Genomic DNA, 22,585 nt, shown 5'->3' with positions numbered 1-22,585 from the left:
CAGCAGTCGACCAGCCCCAATTCGTTTAGCGATTTGCGAATGGATTGGACGCTGGAGTGTGGGAGACAACTATGTCCCGTGGAGGCGTCTAGCTGGGGTTCCAATGGGGCGTTGAAGTCACCCCCGAGTATGAGTGCACCCTCCGAGAATCCTTGTAGCTTGCGCATCGTCCCCTGTAGGAAGCGCGCCTGGTTCGTATTTGGTACATAGATCGATGCCAGTGTGTAGAATTTACCAGCAATGGTGCCCTTCAGGAAAAGAAATCTCCCTTGGGTATCCATCATTATGTCCAGGTCCTTAAAGTCCAAGTCAGTAGCCATAATTATGGCCACCCCCGCCTTACGTGAGGTGGAGTGATTGTTGAAAAAGTTGTGCATATAATATCGATTCCGCAGTCTCGGCGCGGACCCATTCAGGAAGTAGGTCTCCTGAAGGATGGCCACCGAGACGCGCTCCCTTCCCCAGCAGTTAAGGCTTAATACCCGCAGGGGGGCAGTGTGATAAGGTGCAGACATCTCTGTGGGCGTCCCCAGGCACACTCAGATTCTCTGCTTGTTCCCAAGTGGCAACCAAAATACCCCCTTGCGTCTCCCAACTCTCAGTGAGGGCGTCCGGGGCACAGCGGAACTATGGGATCGGTAGCGCACCCCCAGGCGAGACAAGGGATTAGCGAAGTAACAGCTAGGGAGTTGTCGTGTGTCAGCTCCCTATCCCTCCCTAAAGTCAGTGGTTCTTAGTAAGTCGTGGTGTGTTAAGTAGCGTCTAGTTTGTGTGGAAGTTTAATATATCCAGTAGGAGGTGTGCTGTGTCAGTGGAGTTGGCACGTAGGTCGGGAGGGGGTCAGGTAGAGAGAAGGAGAAATAATAGGGGACAGAGGGGGGTGAGTGAGTTTACTACTCAGTAGGAAAGAAAGATGGGGAAGAGGCTGATTCCCCAGTTGTAGGTGTTCCCCGTAGGAGGAGTGTGAAAGGAATAGGGGGTCACCTCGGTGCCCCCTGTCTACCAGGAGGAAATAGTCGTGCGATGGCACGAGCAGCCACGGGTCACCTCGGTAACCAGACCGGAGTGTATACCCCTGGGTGCTCCGCCGTCCGGGAAAAGTGCACGACCCTAGTGAGGGAACCGTGTGTCCGCCTCAGTCCGGAATGGGTGTGTCAAGGAGATGTGGCGTCTAGGTGTTTCCCATTGTCCCCGCCCCACCGCCACCATAAGCCCCCACGGCTTTAGTACCATAGGGTGCCACCTCTGAACAAGTTGTGCAATAACATGTATGCACTGGAGCATTGTAACAATAACAGCAGACATTAACAGGAAAAACATTACCTCCCTCATGGAGGTTCCCAGTCGGAGATGTGGATAGCCTGTCGCCAGTTTACGTCATGGTCTTAGTTAGCTTCCCCTCCGCCCCCCCCCACCCCGTGAGATCCCATTCCCCTCCAGTCAGCTTCCCTGTCGTCCCCAGAGTGCTCATTCCGTCCTCAAATTGACCTATTAAGTGGGTCTCCTACATGTCCGCTCCCGTGAGGTGTTCAGACATGGTCAGTCCCCTCCCATACCTCCCCCGGCCCTCCAAACTTCATCACCCGGGGTATCTCCGTGAGGCGACTTGGGCGTCAACTATTATCTCCCAACTCCCCATCTCGTGCTTCCCTCTTCCTCCAGAAGTATGGCTAGGCCGGAGGTCAACCAATGAGAAACAGTGAAGCAAATCCCACCCGCAGATTCACGGTGGCCACCGGGCAGGATGTGCGCCAGTGCATCTAGGCATATAACACAAACAAAGGAACACAATATGCATTAAGCTTTGTCCTAGTGTGGGATACATGCGTGGGTAATTGAGCCGATGGATCATGCCGGCTAGGCCGGAGGTTAACCAATGAGAAACTGTGAAGCAAATCCCGCCCGCAGGGACCGCAGATCCACAATGGCCATCGGGCAGGATGTGCACCAGTGCATCTAGGCATATAATACATACGAAGGAACAAAACATTTATTAAGCTTTGTCATAGTGTGGGAGACATGCGTGGGTAATCGAGCCAACAGAACATGCCGGCTAGGCTGGAGGTTAACCAATGAGAAACAGTGAAGCAAATCCTGCCCGCAGATCCACAGTGGCCATCGGGCAGGATGTGCACCAATGCATCTAGGCATATAATACAAACAAAGTAACAAAATATGCATTAAGCTTTGTCCTAGTGTGGGATACATGCGTGGGTAATCGAGCCGACGGATCATGCCGGCTAGGCCGGAGGTTAACCAATGAGAAACAGTGAAGCAAATCCCGCCCGTAGGGACCGCAGATCCACAATGGCCATCGGGCAGGATGTGCACCAGTGCATCTAGGCATATAATACAAACAAAGTAACAAAATATGCATTAAGCTTTGTCATAGTGTGGGATACATGCATGGGTAATCGAGCCGACGGATCATGCCGGCTAGGCCGGAGGTTAACCAATGAGAAACAGTGAAGCAAATCCCGCCCGCAGGGACCGCAGATCCACAATGGCCATCGGGCAGGATGTGCACCAGTGCATCTAGGCATATAATACATACCAAGGAACAAACCATGTATTAAGCTTTGTCATAGTGATTAGACCCCCAGTCCTCCTCCCCAGCCATGTTCCCACCCGATATGTGAGAGTTCTCCGAGGAGAGTCCAGGGATTGCGGTATGACTCCTGTCCGTGTGATGAAGTAGTAAGTAGCAAAATAGAAAAATGGAGCCCAATATCCACGCCCAAAGCCCGCGTGAAACAGAGAGGGCAGCAGTGGTGTCAGTTCTTGTACCCGTAATAAAGCATGAAATAAACCACCCCGGTTGAGAAGCTGAGGCGTCGTCCAGAGTGCAGTATAGGGGGCGGTAGTGAGAGTCATGTTGTGTGGAAGGTGATCAATGTTGGACCAGGAGGCGAGGGTCACGGGGTGAGAGGTCCCGGGGAAGGAGTCTCTAGTGTCCTGGTGGTTCCGGGGCGTTACGCCTGCGGGGTGCTGGACCCCGTGGAGGGTCAATCCCGCGTCTCCGGGGTACGCGTTGCTGGCGGGGCGCACCCCCTAACGGGCCTAATATCCAGTCGGGAACAGGCATCGGGGGTAGGCCCAATTCCTCTAGAAACCTCTGAACCTCCTCTGGCCAACGGGCTGATGCCCAGCCATTTTGGTGACGTGCAAGCAAGGCAAAGGGGAAGCCCCATCTATAGGGAATGTTCCTTTCCCGTAGGGCTGTAGTGACAGGTTTTAGGGCCCGCCGGGCTTCCAGCGTGATAGGTGAGAGGTCATTGAACAGGGTAATCGCTGCTCCTCTATATTCCCAGAATTGGCGGGAGCGGGAGGCTTTCATTATGGCGTCTTTTGTTTTAAAAGAATGTAGGCAGCATATCATATCTCGGGGGCCTTCCTCTAGCTACCGGGGGCGTAGTGCCCTGTGTGCCCTGTCAAATGTGATGTTGAGTGGCGTGGCTTCCCCAAGTATCAGGTGAAATAGGCCCGTGAGGGTTTCCTCCCCATTTTCTTCCCCCCCTTCTGCCTCAGGGACCCCGCGGATCCTAATATTGCACCTGCACCCCGTTATCCAGGTCTTCAACCGCCCTCCTCATGGATAGTATGAGCTCACCTTGGCGGGTTAAGGCAGTGTCTGTAGCTGTGTGTCTCGCGGCGTGGGTCTCCTGCATGCGTTCAAGGTCCTGTAAGCAGTCTGCCTGGGCCGTCACCTCTTTCCTGATGCCAGCCATTTCTGCTCTCAATGCGTCCTGTATGGTAGTGGTGAGGACTAGCAGGTCGGCCTTGGTAGCTATTGCTGTGGCTAGGGAACGGAGCTCGTCTCCGATCCTTTCAAGTGCCGCGCCATGCGATTCCCGATGAGGAGAAACCGCCGGCGCCATATTGGATCCGCCAGCTTCCCCGCTATTTTCGGCTGCGGGCTGAAGAAACCCGTCCATCGGGCAGAGCGGTTGGCTCTGCTGGGAGCTCTGCGGTGTCTGGTGTGGGTCGGTACGTCGGTGGCGACCCATTGGTGCTGGTGAGTGCTTTTATGAGGCAGTAATAGGCCGCGGCGGAGCGGAGCTCACGAACTATGCTGCCATCCCGATCCGAGGTCAGGCCACGCCCCCGGGAAGTCAAAATTAAGACTTCCAGGAAATTCCTGAACCCCTGAACTGATCTGGGTGATTTTTGGATATGTTGGTTACCCAGATCAGGGCTATCAGTGGAAGTAACTTTTGTGGGGGGTTTGTAAAAATGTATGTTTTTTTCTGTGCTTTGAGTTAATTAGATTAGTACAGTTCCTGATCCAATTATCTCCCAGGCACAGAGGAGGGATTCTCTGATTTTGTATGGGAGTGTCCTGGACCTGAGAGCCAATGTGACTGTGTATTTGTTTCTACTGTGCATGGGGACTGTCATAAAAGGCCAGTTGTGGCTACCATTAAACTAAGATTTGTTTTACCCTTCATGAAGTCTAGGCTCATGTTTGGGGGATTGGAGAGCTATAGTCGCATTCTGGGGATTGCTATAATCACTATACTCCCTTGGATCACAACACTTGCTCTTATAAGAGCAGCCTGCTTCACTCCCTGGACTAGGAGAGATCTACCCACTGGAAGCTGGATTCTGGTCTTGGGTCCAGGGTGGGTGGAGGACAGTGAGACCCCAACCAAGCTGCGGCGGTTTGTAGGGTTTACGGTGGTTATGGTGTCCCAGTGCAGTGCTTATGGTGCTCGCAAGTACGAGGAAGCAGCAATTGACGGAGGTACCCAGTCGGGGTGCCAGGCGGTCCGTCACACTAATCACTCCCTAGATACTGGTGAGAACACAGTTTAGGATTCACCCCACCACATCACTGCGTAAAATGAAAAGCTTTCATCAGGTCTTGAAAAATGATCTTCCTACGATTATTGATCTGCATCTGTCGTAGTTTTCACATATAGATTTGATTACAATTTTTTATAAAAAATATAAAATCAAATGCCTATTTTTTTTGAGGATGAATACTTAGGATGAGAGGAAAAATTAATTGAGAAATCTAAAGATGCAAAATAATTTCTGTTTATTATTTTTTATTTATTTTTCCCTTACAAGAATTATTTTTTAGCTAGTAGTCCATTTTTTGGTCACATTCAAATGATTTAAGTGTTCTTCTAAATATTTGTGTTCAGGGAAATTGGCCACCTGCGCATTCCTAACGGCCTCAAACGTTGCAAGTCTTCTCTCTTTCGCATGATTGAACTCTTGCTCTTTGGTCATATATGGCCGGCTTATCCAGTATTCATTTTCTGCTTCTATCTCCAGACGCTTAATAACTCCTCTTTTCATCTGCCAGGTAACCTGCCTGGGTCGCCTGTATTTTCCAATCCACTGACGGCCAGGAATTCCTTTTCGAAGAAGTAGATTGGTCAGGAACATGTTTATTTTCTAAAAAAAAACAAAACATGAAATAACATTAACAACAAGCGCTCAATTTATTATACATATTTCTAGTTCCTGTGCCTAATTGACAGCTCCAAGGGGTTGTTTTTATTTTATTTTATCTCTCTAAATCTATGACAAAATAGGGGTCAGTGTTTACGTATACATTTCCTTAAATAATTTTTTTTTAAAAAAAGGGGGGGGGGAATGCATGTTAGACATTGTAGACTTATTGTTGGAAGGAACAGAACGTTTGTTTCACTTCCTGCACAATTATTGGTTAGCTGAATGAAACCAGTGCCATAAAAGCTGATGTAGCAAGCACTATGAATGAATGCACGTCCTATGAAAAGTTAGCTCATACCAAAAATTTTAAACCAATTTTGCATTCCTTACAATTCTCACTTTAGTAAATAACCTTGTGTGTTTGTCTAATGTAAAAATTAGGTAGAATACTATTAACCATCAACAGTATCACCTAAATATGTGAATTATTCTAAAATATTTTAAATACTTGCCTGCATATAGATACAATGAAAGTGGGCAGTGCTGCACGGGCTAATACCCAGGCGCCAGAACAAAATTCCTAGTCGTCATGGCACCATAAGCACTTTGCAGCACCCTGAGTTTACACACGTAAGCGAGGCTTATAGGAACAGAGATTCATAAATATCACTGCTGCTATAAGACAGCGTGGAACATTTAGTTCTATGTGGTCGTATATCAAATTTGTCCCTATTTTGCAAAAAGAGTGTACCATATGAAAGGTTACATAGTTACATAGCTGAAAAGAGACTTGCATCCATCAAGTTCAGCCTTCCTCACATTTGTTTTCTGCTGTTGATCCAAAAGACAAAAAAAAAACAGTTTGAAGCACTTCCAATTTTACAAGCTAGAAAGAATTATTCCTTCTTGTCCCCAGAATGGCAGTCAGATTTATCCTTGGATCAAGCAGCTATTACCCTACATTGAAAAATTATATCCTTGATTATTATGTTTTTGCAAGTATGCATCTAGTAGCTGTTTGAACATCTGTATGGACTCTGATAAAACCACATCCTTATTGTTCTTACAGTAAAAAAAACAAAAAAAACTTTTCTTTGCCTTAGACGAAATCTTCTTTCTTCCAGTCTAAACGCATGACCTCGTGTTCTATGTAAAGTCCGGTTTGTGAATAGATTTCCACACATTGATTTGTATAATGTTATCATATCCCCTCTCAGGCAACGTTTTTCTAAACTAAAAGAGGTTTAAATTTGTTAAACTTTCTTCTTAGCAGATATGTTCGATTCCTTTTATTAATTTTGTAGCCTGCCTCTGCACTTTTTCTAGTGACATAATATCCTTTTAGAACAGGTGCCCAAAATTGCACAGCATATTCAATATGTGGTCTTACCAGCGATTTATAAAGAGGCAAAATGATAGGCTCATTCAGAGAATGAATGCACTTTTTCATGCATGACAATACCTTACTTAGCCACTGCTAATAGACATTGCACATTGTTGCCTAGTTTGTTGTCTATAACCATTCCCAAGTCCTTTTCATGTGTTGTTATCCCTAATTCGCTTCCATTAAGGGTATATGTTGTTGGCCTCCTATTTGTGTTTGCGCAGGCTGTATACAGACCAACAGCAGCTGTGGTATAGCTGCTAGTTATAGAGCAGTTCCAATCATACTGTATGTATGATGCGCGTACTGCAGGAAACTACTTATCCCATAAAATCCAACAGGACACGGGTTTATGACATATGATCATGTCCCTACACATGCATTTTCAATCAATTCCATCCACATTTGTGTGGTTATATATAATCTGCAATAAATAAAATCATGATTACATCTCGCTGCTTTACCACATTGTGACGTATTTCTGGCAGGAATCTTTTTACACATACGTAAAAAAAAAAAAAAATACTAAATGTGTCGTTATTTTCACATGTAAACCTCTATGTGTCATAGTCAGGGTTATTTTATTCACTAAACAACCAGCAAAACTGAGGCAAAAACAGCCAAGCGGTGATTATAGTGGAGCTGGCTACTTGTTTTTTTTTTGGGCCATTGATATTTAAAGGGTTACTCCAGCCTGCATGACCATTTCAGCTACACCTGGCAGTTTAGTTAATAGCCCAGATTGTGGGACTTCACAGATTTAACATGTGCTCGCTCCCTCCCCAGTCATGCTCTCATTGGGTGAGTCTGTATGTACATCCCACGTGAATACTCGCCAAGCTGGGCTACCTGTTATAAAGGATGGCTCCTCTCTCCTCTAGGCTCTCTCCTCTAGGCTCCCTCCTGCCGTGTGACCCCTTCCTAACCCAGGAGTCTGCCAGCACTCAGGGATCTGTCGCTTGTCAATGACGTCTCACACCACGTGATGCAAACTAGACTTTGCCCTTCTGTCAGGTCTTGCCTCCATCTTTAAACAGGGCAAACCCCCAAGATTAAAAAAAATATATTTATATTTACACGCGCGGATATTGTGTCTAGATAAGATTGCGAGAATCCGTGATTGCGCACGGTGAAACCGTTATTCAATATTCTAACCAACAATTCGCCCACCGCGCAGCGCCAGTTACCCGAAGTAAAGATGGCGCCTCTGGCCGCCGCTGGTCTCGGAAATGACGTCACATCCTGCAACCTGTAAGGACATGGCAGCCTTGTGGCGCTGGGATATGGCTGAGTGGTGACTAGTGTCGGTTTCCCAGGCGGTTATAAGGAGCTGCAGCCGGTGAGTGGGTTACTGTTACTGGCTGCTCCCCATACAGGGCATGGAGGACCATGCAGTGCCTGACATGTCAATGTCTAGCCTCCTCTGCAGAGACAGCCCATGCAACCTGCCCCTGGGGCTCATAGACAACAACTAGTTTATAAGGATTATTAGATAATATAATCTTCATGTCATTTTAAACAAGTGTGGCAACATGTTAAAACAAACAAACAAAAAAAACTACAACTCCCATGATGCTCTGACACCTGGGACATCAAGACAACTTTAAAAAAAAAAAAAAAATTAGGTGCTGATATTTTTGTATTTCAGAGTATATGTTAGAAATGTTTTAAGGCGACAGTCTGAGAAAGTAAGTAATTTCAGCTTAATTAAGTGATTTGGGAACATAGTTTCAGCCTTGCAAATAAAAGCCCATTCAGAGAAATGTACCCAGTTTTACTTTTTACAGAAAGTGTTTAGGAAGGCTGTGCATGTTGCATGCTTGGATGTGTGACTAGAGCTACATAAACTAAGTGATTTAACTCCTAAATGGCAGAGAATTCAAATCCTGTCAGGGTCAACTCAGCCCTTCATCCTTCCGAGGTAGATTAAATGAGTACCGTTAAATTGGGTAATAGTAACATCCTCTGGACGTACTTGAAAACCAGAGCAATCTGAATGTACCTTTCCTGGTTAAATACTTTGTTGTTATTATTATTATTATTGAGCAGTGAGACTGCAGGGGCATGATGCATACACCAAAACTGCTTCATTGACCTAAAGCTGTTTTGGTAACTGTAGTGTCCTTTTTAATTTGAAATGCACCAATTGCAACCCAGACAATTCCAACTTGGGCAACAGGCATACAGTTACAGACAGACAGACAGACACACACACACACACATACACACACACAGTTACAGGCATACAGTTACACACAGACAGTCACACACACTCTTACTTACAGACAGTGGGCTGGAGGAGGACTGGATTCCCTGAAGCCTGTGGGGAAGCATGGATTCCATCTTGCTGCACCTCCTAACAGCAGCGGGTAAGGGCCATGTTAAGCCCCGCCCATGCTGCCGGTTTGACCCCGCCCCGATTTTGCTTAGCCCCGCCCCCTTTTCCTCCGTGCGGCAAGTTTAGCAGCTGTTTGCTTGTGTGAGCTGTTCTGGCCGCCCGGCACCCTAACTGCCATGGGGCACAGTGCGGCCACAGCTCACACAGCCCCCTCCAGCACCCAGACCAGGGTCATGGCACCCCCCACCCTGGTGGCACCTGGTGGCACCTGGGGCGGTCCGCCCCCCCCTTAGTACGCCACTGATTAAAGGTTTACACCATGAACACTTCTGCTTTTCAAAGTGGTTGTGGTGGTAGGAGTATATATTTGAAGTTTTTCTGCTTGAAACTCAGCACATCCACAGATATTTTTAATTGTGTGCTGGGGGCAAGATGCATGCACCCCCAATAGGGCATTATTCTAATAAAATCGAACAAGGGTTGGAGAAACCCATTAATTACTTTTTGTGGTGAGTGCTTCTCATTGCAAAGGATTGGATTGGTTAATTCCATGTAGAAGCATTGTAGGACATACAGCAGATGCACTACAATTGTGCTACTCAGATTTTATTTTGCCATGAAACTGCACAGGACTCCCTTTACCCATCTTAAACCTCACCTGCTCCAGCTCTGCAACCTCCCTTCACAACTCTAGCCTCTTCTTTGAACTAGACAACATGGTTCCTCCAACATTATAAACGACACCAGTTACAATGTTACGACACTAAGCTAACCCGGTACTTTCAAAAATGCTCCACAACTACTGAACATTGCTGGAGCATCTGATTTTCTCTACTGTTGTGGGGATATTTATGGGATAATAATAGTAAACAGTTGAGAATTGCCCACTATTTCAATTCTCAGATCCCAAAGATCGTTATCGTGTAAGTGAAATGTATTCCATATAAATAAAATCACAATTTGTTATAAAAATAGATACAATTTATTGTGACAATTTAAATAATAAGTAACATGCGTGACAATAATCAATGAATATTCAGTATAACATGGTATGCAATACATTCTAATGGCTAACACAGTATAGAATCTACAACATTAGCTGGCAAGAGAAGATTTATGACGGTAGTTCACAGAGAAACGAAAGTGAAACTTACACACACAGAGAAAGCTTGCAGCTTAAGGCCATAAAACTTAGCTAACAGTTAGAATAACCCTTTCAATGCTAGCTAGACCTCCTAGGTAATTAAGACCTATTCTCATGTAATTTTAAATAAAATAACATTTAAATCAGCTCATTAGTCATTTCCTGGAACCATCCAATAAGAGTAATCTACCATGTTCTATAAGCAGAATTTTAACTTGCCTAAACAGATATTTTATAAATCTTTATTTTTCGTATGTGAAAATGATAAACATATGTGTAAGGCCACAATAGCCTGTACACATCAAAACAGTAAATATCATGCACAGGTATGTCTAGAATCGTTTCACATACATTTTATAATTACAGTTGGTCTCAATGTTATGAGTAATGTAAGTTGTGTAATCGTGAGGGTAGAGGGGCCTAAACAGATATTTTATCTTATTTTAGAGCAAATCAATACACCTGGATAAATATCACGATATGCTAACATGTGATATGTCACATTAATACATAATTATTCTTCTCCCATCTGCAGATTGGGATATTATAACTATATATTCTTTAGTAACTAAGATTTCTAAATATCGAAATCTGATCGTGATTTATCCAGTCATATATCATGCTATTAGAAAATTTTAATTAATTTAGATTAATTAAATGAAACCAGTATAATTACCAGTTGAGTGGACATTCTCATCTGATGAGTAGGTAGTCTCAGGAACTGAATGGATGTGTGATTGGTGTGTAAGAAATTCTGAGTGCCCTGGAGTGGATATCTGTCATGGATTTCTCTGCATTGCCCCGACTGCTCACCTCTTTGCTTCTTTTGCATACCCCTCTCTTTTCCCTTTGTCTTAACTTTTTAAAGGGAAAATTCACTAGGTGATAGACCAATAGAAAACTGGAGGTGTGGTTACCTTCCAGATAGCAATTTAAGTATTTGGTCTATAGAGGGCAGTCTTGTCCCACTAAACATTCCTATCCAGGAAAGAGTTAACTTTTCCTGGTGGCTATTCTGACGTTATTTACCTTATCTTTATGGTTGTCTATAACTTAAGTTTACTGTCAGTTCAAAGAGTTTCTTTGGGCTTTCTTCAGACTATGTGTCTGGCAAATTCTGCTATAATTTCTAATATGACAGTTATAACTAAAAATGACCCCTAAACTTACAATGGGATCTTATACAATATCGAAAGTAAAATTAAATTATTTAATCTTCTCTGTCACAAATGTCTGGGTTTAGAATGGATTATATTCCATTAGCATTTAGACAGTCTATCCATCCCCCGTTCTCATTTCTTATCAACAGGTTTGTATATACTATGCATTCCTTTAGCTCTGGCAAAGTGGTTCGTTTTACAGAAGGGATAGAAATCCTGTGTCTTTTGTTAGCTTGAAAATAACAAAATGGAGTCTGCTCTGTTCAGAATGATTCAGGCAATATACACTTTAATTTCTATCATAGCACAATATGTCTGCCGATATAAATACCCTGACACTGTAAACTAATGCTACATTCATATAGTTTGACTCTTTCTTTTGCCAAGCAAAAGTACTTCAATACCACACTCTCTCGAGAATCCAAATGCCTCTTTTACCATTTAAAGATAAACTATAGCACTGGGAAAACAAAGTTGTTTGTTTTCCGCTTTCGCTTCCAATGGCCGCGCTCGCCTTAGAACAGCTGCATAGGAAAGAATTATACAATGCTTTCCTATGGGGTTTTGGGTGATGCTGTACATCCTCCTGCATAGTGTGAGGATGTACAGCAACATAGAAACATCTATGTTTACACTGCAGGGTTAATCCAGCCTCTAGTGGCTATCTGCTTGACAGCCACTAGAGACACTTCCTCGTTTTACACAGAGTAAATCATACTTATTTGACGCTGGACATCCTCACTGACCTCCAGCGTCAAAAAAGATCCCAATAGGAAAGCATTGAGTATTGCATTCCTATGGGCGGGAGCTGACGTCGATGGAAGAGGAGCGGTCACCAGTGCAGAGGGAGCCCAGTGCTGGATTAAGCTAAGCAAATAAATGGTAATCAACCATTTTTTTTCACCGAGGAATGGGGTGACTAGGGCTCTATAGCTATAGTGTTCATTTAAAGCGCTGCGGAATAAGCTGGCGCTATATAAATACCAATAATAATTAAAACCTGTAATAATTCCCTTTCCATGGTTAAAGGACCACTCTAGGCACCCAGACCACTTCAGCTTAATGAAGTGGTCTGGGTGCCAGGTCCAGCTAGGGTTAACTAATTTTTTTATAAACATAGCAGTTTCAGAGAAACTGCTATGTTTATCAATTAGTTAAGCCTTCCCCTTTTTCCTCTAGTGGCTGTCTCACTGACAGCCGCTAGAGGCGCTTGCGTGATTCTCACTGTGAAAATCACAGTGAGAGCACGCAAGCGTCCATAGGAAAGCATTATGAATGCTTTCCTATGCGACTGGCTGAATGCGCGCGCAGCTCTTGCCGCGCGTGCGCATTCAGCCGACGGGGAGGAACGGAGGCGGAGAGGAGGAGGAGAGCTCTCCGCCCAGCGCTGGAAAAAGGTAAGTTTTAACCCTTTTCCCCTTTCCAGAGCCGGGCGGGAGGGGGTCCCTGAGGGTGGGGGCACCCTCAGGGCACTCTAGTGCCAGGAAAACGAGTATGCTTTCCTGGCACTAGAGTGGTCCTTTAAGGGACCTAGGAATATGTACCCAGACCACTTCAATGAGCTGAAGTGGTGTGGTTGCCTATAGTGTTCCTTTTAAACAAGCAAAGCAAGAACACCACCAAGATGGCACACAGAACTCTTCTGATAGTCTTCTTACATACGGCACATAGTGACCACACATGTTATACATATCTTATATTACGGGAATGCAGTACCAGGAAAGTGGGATTAATTGGAGCAGCAAAGCCTATCACAATAGACAGTGTTTTTCCCTCAGTTGGGCCTGCAGTCCAGCAATGAATACAGTGCATTGTTATTGAATCTACATTTCTGGATTCAACATTACTGGGCATCAAGAGCTGATTTCTAGCTGTAATTCCATGTGAGGTTTAGACAAATACCTCTTTATGCTAGATTTGAGTAAATTGGAGTTTTCGTCATCTTTTCTTGATATTACTTTCTATCATCTCATTCCACAGCTACTACCAGAGAGGCAACATATATCAATGGGAATATTGACTGTATTTAGGCCTTTAAGATGAGCTAGGGATCATGCACAATGCCATGTATCTTCAGCCTTCAGCATTAATATAGTGTGTGTGTGTGTGTGTGTATTAATCTGTTATCCAGATAAAAACAACAAAAAAAACATTATCTTTTGTTTCATATTTAGGCATGGCAGACAGAGATACACAAAAGTCAAGGATAAGATCCACATCCTCCAGTGAAGACAAATCAGACAGAGGTGTGTGTGGTTTTGTTTTTTCCTTTTCTTTGCTTTTTTTAATTGTGTATTTTTTTTTATTATAACTGGGTATTTTGTATTTTTTTTTATCAGTCTAATTTTAATTCATGTCTCTTGTGTTTTTCTTGTTTTCGTTTTAAAGGATACACATAGAATTCCATTCTCTGACACCGCATCCTACGCTTTATAAAAGCTTTTCTACTATTACATCACTTTCATTTATGAATCCACCCGTCAGAAGTATTCTTGCACATTCCTGCCGCATGGGGAATGATGAGATTATCTTCTAATTCTACGGGTTTCTTCTCTGAACCCAGTGACAGAAAAAGCTGTGCTGCCCACCCACCATTCACGCTACCTGATAGTGAACCAATTTGTATTTTGCATTACTGAAAAACTAAAAAAGTCACGTTTCTTTAAAGCAGCAATACAGCATTCCAGCAAATGGAACGGAGTAAAAAAACTATTACTATTTCCACATTGCTGCCTATAGAATACTCAAAGGGAAACTTATTTTTTTTAATTATAGGTTAGGTCATTTTTTTCATGCCTTTAGGTTTTGGATATTGAGAGAATGTTTTAGTGCAGCATTTAGCAGAGATACTGAAGTTACATTGGTAAACCTTTTTGGTGGCTATTCTAATCCTGTATAAGAACCATTTCTTGGTGGTTATTATTATTATGTTATTATTTATGACAGCTACAGCATAGTGCAAGCTCCTGTCAAATGTCACATTTCTTTTTTTTTTTTTTTTCTCTGCAGGAAGGGGAAAGAGGAAAAGAAAACGCAGCCGAAGCAGATCTTCATCTGTGTCGTCTGCTTCAACTTCATCTTCATCCTCCTCGTGCTCCTCCTCCTCTTCCTCCAGCAGTCGGAGCAGCTCCAATAGCCGAGGTTTGTTTCAGTGAAATAATTTATAAAAAAATAAGCAGCTCCCCGTGACTCTGAAAAAGTTGGTTGCAGTATTGTATGTAGTCCGTGGCATGATTAATCAGTTATCTTCTAAATGGGAGGAAAAACCGATTCCATATACTGGGAAAATAAAACAATATAACGGTATATAGGTACTAGTTCACCCATTGATAACAGTGTATTTTTACAGTGGTTCATGTGAAACATAGCGTAGTGTGTTTTATCTTGATACATTACTTTGTTGATTCTTGGAAATTGCCTGCCATTTGTTTATTGGCTGCATAGTGCTACTGATACAGTAATGGCTAACTTGAACAATACAGAGATTATAGGACTATAATGCTGGCGCTACCTTAGAGTGACATGGCTTGGAGTCTGTACAGCGTCTCACTATTAATATAGTTCGATATAACTCTGTGCTGGCTAATGGAATTTCTGTGCCTGGAGGTAAGGTGTTTTTTACTTTTGAGGGTGAACTAGGATATTAGAATACTGTATTTTTGGTTGGAGAAAACTGGTGGTCACTTTATGGCAACCTGATTGGCCAATGCAGGCAGAGCTGTGCCCCTCCATGGGCCTGTGATGTAGATCCAACATCTCCCTAGCTGAATCAGGGCACCTACTGCACAGAGGATCCAGCCACTTTCTGGTTTGCACCTCCATCTGGTGCAGACCTTCTAGATTATTTTTCTAAGCTCTGGCACAATCACTGATAGTATTGGAGTGTCAGAAGTCACAAAACAAAGTTCTCCCCACTGAGGGTCTGAATATCCCCCCTCCCTGGCTCAAGGTAACAAGAAGTTTTCAGGGGAACAAATATTATATCAATCCTAATTCATAACCTACTCCACACTACGTCCTTGCATCAGCCCAATAGGTCTACATTTGCCATTATGAAAAGAACAATTTGAATAAGGTAGTCCGTAGACATCTAAGTGCAAAGCGTAATCATCAGTGTGTATATATTATTGCAGGACAAACATATTTGAGCCTACCAGGCCTACACTTCTCTGCTTTCAGATTAAAGGAACACTATAGTCACCTAAATTACTTTAGCTAAATAAAGCAGATTTAATGTATAGATCATTCCCCTGCAATTTCACTGCTCAATTCTCTGCCATTTGGGAGTTAAATCACTTTGTTTCTGTTTATGCAGCCCTAGCCACACCTCCCCTGGCTATGATTGACAGAGCCTGCATAAAAAAAAAAAAAACTGGTTTCACTTTCAAACAGATGTAATTTACCTTAAATAGTTGTATCTTAATCTCTAAATTGAACTTTAATCACATACAGGATCTAGCAAGCTATTAACATAGCAGGGGATACGAAAATCTTAATTAAACAGAACTTGCAATAAAGAGCCTAAATAGGGCTCTCTTTACAGGAAGTGTTTATGGATGGCTGTGCAAGTCACATGCAGGGAGGTGTGACTAGGGTTCATAAACAAAGGGATTTAACTCCTAAATGGCAGAGGATTGAGCAGTGAGGCTGCAGGGGCATGTTCTATACACCAAAACTGCTTCATTAAGCTAAAGTTGTTCAGGTGACTCTAGTGTCCCTTTAAGACAGATGAATTGGGGTCGGGAAGAAAAAAATCTACTGTAAATTCTTGTTTTCAGAGTGGCTGGACTTTAACAAAAAATAAATAAATAGAATCTCTCTGAAACCCAAACTGTTGTTGAATGATTTGACAGAAAACTGGGTGATGGCACCTGAAAACTCATTGGACTATAACCACTAAAATTAGATTGTTGTGGGTTTTAATATTTTAGCAAATTAAAACGTACACTTGCAGTGTTCTTACATGCCACATGAGGGCAGACTTTTCACACACAGTGCTCACTTAATAGATTCTCTATATCCGCCAATGTCATAGGTTTTTACATTGCATTTGCTCAGCTGCTACATTAAACAAATAATTGTGGGAAGAGACCTGATGAATATAATCCTTTATTTAACCCCTGGAGAGTGTACAATGTCTTGCAGTGGCGAATATATTTTAAGGTCTAGTAGCATAGGACTACAAATTTTAAGCCCTGCTATGAACTCTCTTGGAGTGCCGGACCTATTTTTAACCTCTAACATTGTTGGGGCATTCTGTCCTCCGTAGAGTGGGCTTTAATATCCTAATGTCAATGGAATATCCCATTTTATTTTTTTATGAGCAAGGTTATACCAGTAAGGGGTGGGCTGGGGTCCTATTTAGTGGCTCCAGATTGACAGATGACCTACATACAGCACTCAAAGTGAATGCTGCATACAGTCCTTTACATCCTTTTAAGCACTACAGCTCGGCTCAATCGTGCTCCGCTCTGGGGATTCTAAGCCTGTCGGCACTCAGATGGAGACACACAGGGTCTCTCTGTATGCCACTCTGATAATTGTGATTGATGCTGTGCTTTGCCAGCTTCACAGCACCAATCACAGTGTGATGGCAGAGACCGAATGTTGGAACAGCAGAATTACAGGGAGATCTCCCTGTCATGCGGCAAACAGCAGCTAGATGGCAGTTACAGACCCCTCTTCTAGCATTTTTAGATTTTAGCTGGGATATCCCTATGCTGCTATCTGCAGAGTAAATTGCTAGGGGGTAAGATTAGGGTTAGTGTTAGGATAAGCTTTAAAGCTTTTTTTTTTATTTATTTTTTTATGGCAAGGCAGAATGTAGGGTTAAGTTTAGGGTAGGTATACAGTTAGAGTTGGTGTAAGTATAGTGTTAACAACCACTAAAAATTATTTAGATCTTAGACCTATGAGGTATTTAAAAATCTGAACGGACACTGAATCTGTTTTGAGTTCTTTTTCTTTAGTTGCACTTGATGTGTAAAAATGATTATAATCAAAAATGTGAAAAAAAAAAAACCTAAACAAACAAAACTGCTCTACAGCGAGCATGTTTTTTGGCGCTCACGATCTTCTACAATTTTTTGCTAGATTATATTGAATTAATGGTTTTATAATTCCTTCTGGAGAGACCCTTTTAAATACTCTCTTTGTGTTGATAATTGATAATTGTCTTCCTTTTTTTTTTTTTTTTCCATCATCATCGTCATCAAGAATCAACTAAACCTAAATCAAAGAAAACCTCAAAAGAGAAACCTAACAAAAAGGTACAGTGAATACAATTCCTTGAGAAACATTTTGATTACTATTTAACAGGAAGTGGAAAGTAGGCAGGTAAGTGCTGTATAGACGTCTTGCAGCCTTTATTACCGAGCACTGCTTGTAACAATTCATCCAATCAAGTACCTCTTATACCAACACAGTGACCGTAATGTAAACATTTCCTAGTGATTTCCTTTACAATTCTGAAATGAAGTTGCCATTAAAATGTATCTTGGATCTTCCTGATATACCCTATGTAGTAAACCTACTTGCCGTTGAGAAGAATCTGTTAGTAACGCTTAGTCTGAATCAAATTCCTTTTATTGCAGACCCGAACGAATCGATCCATCCGAGATTTACCTGCGGAGTCTTATTCAATGAATGAGAAAATCCCGGACAGATGGAATCGTTGGGGCCTGGATTAAAATGAATTTGATTTGGTCAAAATGCTCTAAACAAGTTTAGTGCGTATGTCACACACTTCTCTGTAAATATCCCTGGGCAGAAAATGTATGTAATGGTTGCCTTAATTGATCCCAGGGATATATTTTTCACGTTTTTATTCCTGGTCTCACTTCCTCTTGGTAACCACGTTCCATTTTCAGCCTTCCCACTGCTTCTCTTATTAAACAACGGAGTGGGATTTTACCTTATATCTGTCGATAACCAGCATGCTCCATTCAGATGTACTATTTATTGTCTTGACATTGTTTTCTCTGCACTTCTGATTTGTACATTTGTCAGTCAATCCTTATGCAAGATACATTTTCATCTGTGCATTGTGCTATAAAATGTATAAATCAAATTGTTTGCCAGGGAACCATTCAGTACATCAGCTAGGCTCCAACAGTGTAAAGCTCATGATTCTAAAACAGCACTCATTGTTTTCTGGTATTGAGCCGAGAGAGGTATGTGGGTGTGTGGTTGCGCACACACAGTGCAGTACACCAGCCACAGTGAGTGCATTTGAATGTACACATTTGCCAGTCATTTCACTAGAACAATGTATTTAATAAATTGCCTTTCTCAAAGCTTTGGTTGGACCACGTTGAAGTAATTTTGAGGTAGAGATTTCTGCATTTCTCCATTTAAACTGTCTGGTTAAGAAAACAGGGATTCTATGCATATTGGTGTACTGACTTTTAGTTTATTAATAACGTTTCTGGACATGTTCCTCAACTGTTTATATTTGCAAAATTTTATGTAAATCTTTGAAGAATAGAGAATATCAAACATTTTAATCACAAATTCATCTCCCTTTTTAAAACATATTTTTTATTTTATTTTTTACAGAAGTCTAAAAAACAGAGCAAGTTAAAGAAAAAAAAAGAGAGAAAAAAAAAGAAATCCGAATCTTCACCTGTACAAATATCTAAGGTATCTGAAAAAAAGACAGCTACAAGAAAAATACAAGAAACTTCCTCATTCCCTGTCAGATCATGTTCCCATGTGTTAAACAGCCAAAAAAAAAAAATGCCCAGGTCACAAATAGCAAGTCTTACCTAAAATAAGCATAAGACTACCTCGGCTGTATTAGCCCACACAAAATGTACCTCCAGTGGACACTCCTCAGATGGCTACTAGATGTGCTTCCTCGGTCAGTGCAGCACAGTGTGTAGTACTGACATTCAGTGTCTCCGCCCTCTGCATGCAGACACTGAACTTTACTCATAGAGTTGCATTGATTAAATGCCAGCTTGTGCTGGCTCTGCCCCTGATCTGCCTCCTTGACATTCTCAGCCAATCCTATGGGGAAGCGTTGTGATTGTCTCAGATCATCACATCTGATGATGTTGGCCAAGCAGGCAGATCAGGGGCAGAGCCAGCAGCAGCACACTGGAATACAAATTTGTAAGATTATACTATACTTAGAGGGGCTAGGTGGGGCCAAGGGGGCTAGGTGGGGCCAAGGGGGCTAGATGGTGTTTTTAACACGATAGGGTCAGGGATACATGTTTGTGTTCCTAACCCTATAGTGTTCCTTTAAGTACCAAATCAGTTCTGGATGTTTTTGCAATGCATTTGCCCATTGTGCTGCTTTATCAGTCAATAGTAACACCCCAACTTAAATATATGTCTGTTTAAATAAGGATTTTATGGATCTAGAAAAAGTGTAGATGAGGGCTGTATTTTTCTGAAAACCGTATACACATGTATTCAGGGACAATACCAACAGTTCTCCAATAACCCGATCATTAATAGATCACCTATTTGGATAGATGAGGTTTTTACTTGTAGCCATGTCTTTATATTGAACAATGTATTTTGCGGAAAATAATAGCTTCTGTGGAGTTAGAACATTCAGTAGTTTCACTCAGTTGCTGGATTTAGAGAATAACTCCAGTTTGTGTGTGGTTTGTCCTTGGGTTATATATGTTTTTATCTTATGTGTTTTCTTCTTGTTCTGTTCAAAGTACCTGAAAGACAAAAAAAGAAATGAAAACTACAGCATGATTACAGGGAAGAAGATAAAAATGAAAGTGAAAAAAACTAAAGAGGATAAAGAGGTAAATTCCTCTTTCCGTGATTGGCATTGAAACATCAGTCTATATAACAGAGGGTCCTTCTCTGAAGTTTTTACCTGTCATTCTCACCTTAAAGGGACATTCTGAGAACCAACACAACTTTAATGCATTTTACAACTTTGGATCTCAATAGTATGCTGTATATTTGCATGCTTCGTTGTGTGTGTGTATGTATGAAATTTTTATTAACAAAAACCAAAAACACAATGTTTTGCAGAATCCTACACCATAAAATTGCATCTTTAGCCATGTCTACAAGACTTTAAATGCCCCTACTACTCCGCGTACATTAGGAGAAAGCTAGGACACAGTGTCTAGTGTAGGGTCTGGCTTCATGAAACCAGTAGGAGGAAGAGGAATCCTAGTCAGAGTAAATTTTGTGTGTATCTGCCTTTCTGTGTCAGGGAAGGGAGCACTTTGATCCTGCAGCCACTATCTGCCATTGCTGCTTTCCGCCACAGTGTACAATCAAGGCAGGACAGATATTTGTACAACGGAGGGAGCATGTTGCTGCTGCTATCAGCATTAGCACTAATTGTAGTATAAATATTAGTGATCCCAAAATGAAATATCACTGAAATCACAGTCATAATTCATTAGTAGGCCTCTCCTGGTGGTGTCCACCCAGTGAAAGTGCAGCCAGCAGGCAAGTGCGATTGTATTATTTTTTTTTTTTTTTTTGTCTCTTGATTTTTAAAATCTACCATCATCCTTCTCACCCATCCCTATTCACATTTGTCCTTTCCTGTGCCCATCAATCCATTACAATCCCCCTGTTTACCATCTGTTTTGAGCTATCTCCCATCCATCTCAGAAATGCTAAAACTGCAATAAATATATATATATATATATTTTTTTATAACATTCTTTATTTTGGAAATGCAGTGATAAATACATATATTTAATAACATATGACAAAGAAAAACAAAACAAAAACACATGCTCAATCACAGTATGTCAGTAGATGAGCGATCAAGAATAGTGCTAAAATAAGTTTAGGCAAGCTGCCCATATGGAAAACCGGAAAATAAGGTATATCATCATGTGTGGTCTGTGTGTGAAGAAACAAACAAGAACAAAAGACAACCAGGTAGAACTGTAGATCAGAAGCTATCAGGTATATGTCAGATTAATAGCATCTAGGTTTTAGAAGTTGGTATACGGCTAGAGGCAAAACAAAGTGTTAACAAGTATAGTGGTAAGAAATCATCACAAAGAGTGAGACCATGAAGATAGGCTTAAAACAAGCCAAAGTCTATTCTTCAGCCAATCCTTATAGCGTAGTTGGGAACCTGCTCTGCAGCCACTAAGGTGTTGACAAGTGAGTCCTTCACTATTTTCTGGCTGCATGTAGGGTTCCTCCAGTTCACGAGCATTAATATGAAGGCACAGCAACTTATCCACTAAGCCTTTCAACTCCAACATTAGGGTTAAAGTCCTGCAGGACTCCCGATGTGACAGTCCCACAAGGTTGTGGATGGCCGATGGGTCCACTGACCATCTTGGCTCTCGGCCCAGAAGAGGAACATGGTGTAAGAAACTTCATTAAGGGTCCCCGCGGCCATAGCTGAGTTGGGTACACACCACTGCTGGTGGGACTCGATCTGGGTAAGATCCCATCGGACCAGAGCGATAAAAACGTCAGGCCCCGTCCCCTCAAATTATTTCTTTAATTTTGCAGTACAGAATGTTGGGAAGAAAAAAACATTTTCGATTTTTGTGGTTAATGTATTCATATTTTTTCCCTACTGAGAGATATTTATGAGCTGCTCCCCTTCTGTCCCACTACATTTTGAAGCCTTGCACTTCACACTCAGGATGTGAATAAACTTTCAAATTATGTCAATTCTAGTTCCTGTGATTGTGCTGATAAATAAAAGTTTGTTTTTTTAATCTTTTCCAGAGGGACAGAAACCGTGCTCAGCTTCTGGATTTCTTGAACTCTTCCATGTGAAAAAGAACCAGTATATATGTATATATATTTTTTTATTTTCTTTCTTTCTTTCTTTCCTTTTTTTTTTATTTTTTATTTTTTTTTGAATCCGCCACACATTTTATATACAGTGGATCCTCGGGACTCGAATCCGTTCCAGTTCGTTTGAGAACCGAATTAACATTTTCCTGGAATGCATGTAAATTTGATTAATCTGTTCCAGACCCCCAAAATGACAGCATTTACATTGTAAACAGGACCACTGTTCGTACACACACTGCACACACCTGACATAGTACACACACTGCACACCTACCTGTCTGGCTCCAGTACTTTCTGCTTTGGGGAAGGTGCATGGGGATCCTTCTGCTCAGGGTCTTCTGCAGAATCAGTAAGTACACAGAGAAGCCCAGCAAGCTGGTCCGGGGGCC

At 42.2% G+C, this 22,585-nt stretch overlaps 2 protein-coding genes across 3 annotated transcripts; one reads left to right on the top strand and one right to left on the bottom strand.

Moving 5' to 3' along the window:
* Window positions 1–5,082: 5,082 nt before the first annotated feature.
* On the bottom strand, window positions 5,083–7,723 carry MRPL57 (mitochondrial ribosomal protein L57). Its single transcript, XM_063441451.1, has 2 exons — window positions 7,640–7,723; window positions 5,083–5,406 (listed from the first exon to the last, which is right to left on the bottom strand). The coding sequence occupies exon 2, from the start codon at window positions 5,395–5,397 to the stop codon at window positions 5,083–5,085; it is 315 nt and encodes a 104-aa protein (XP_063297521.1). The 5' UTR covers window positions 5,398–5,406; window positions 7,640–7,723.
* A 307-nt stretch (window positions 7,724–8,030) lies between these two features.
* On the top strand, window positions 8,031–22,186 carry LOC134585960 (pre-mRNA-splicing factor CWC22 homolog). Of its 2 annotated transcripts, none has more exons than XM_063441449.1 (7): window positions 8,031–8,129; window positions 13,607–13,678; window positions 14,442–14,573; window positions 17,649–17,701; window positions 18,990–19,073; window positions 20,111–20,203; window positions 22,125–22,186. In XM_063441449.1, exons 2-7 carry the CDS (start codon window positions 13,609–13,611, stop codon window positions 22,173–22,175), a joined length of 483 nt encoding a protein of 160 aa, XP_063297519.1. In that variant the 5' UTR covers window positions 8,031–8,129; window positions 13,607–13,608; the 3' UTR covers window positions 22,176–22,186. The 2 variants fall into 2 exon arrangements, with proteins under 2 accessions (XP_063297519.1, XP_063297520.1); XM_063441450.1 differs by lacking the exon at window positions 8,031–8,129 and adding an exon at window positions 8,414–8,478.
* Window positions 22,187–22,585: the final 399 nt, after the last annotated feature.

This window comes from Pelobates fuscus, chromosome 2, assembly GCF_036172605.1.
Source record: "Pelobates fuscus isolate aPelFus1 chromosome 2, aPelFus1.pri, whole genome shotgun sequence".
Lineage (NCBI taxonomy): Eukaryota > Metazoa > Chordata > Amphibia > Anura > Pelobatidae > Pelobates > Pelobates fuscus.
This window is presented reverse-complemented; position numbering and strand designations above follow the sequence as displayed.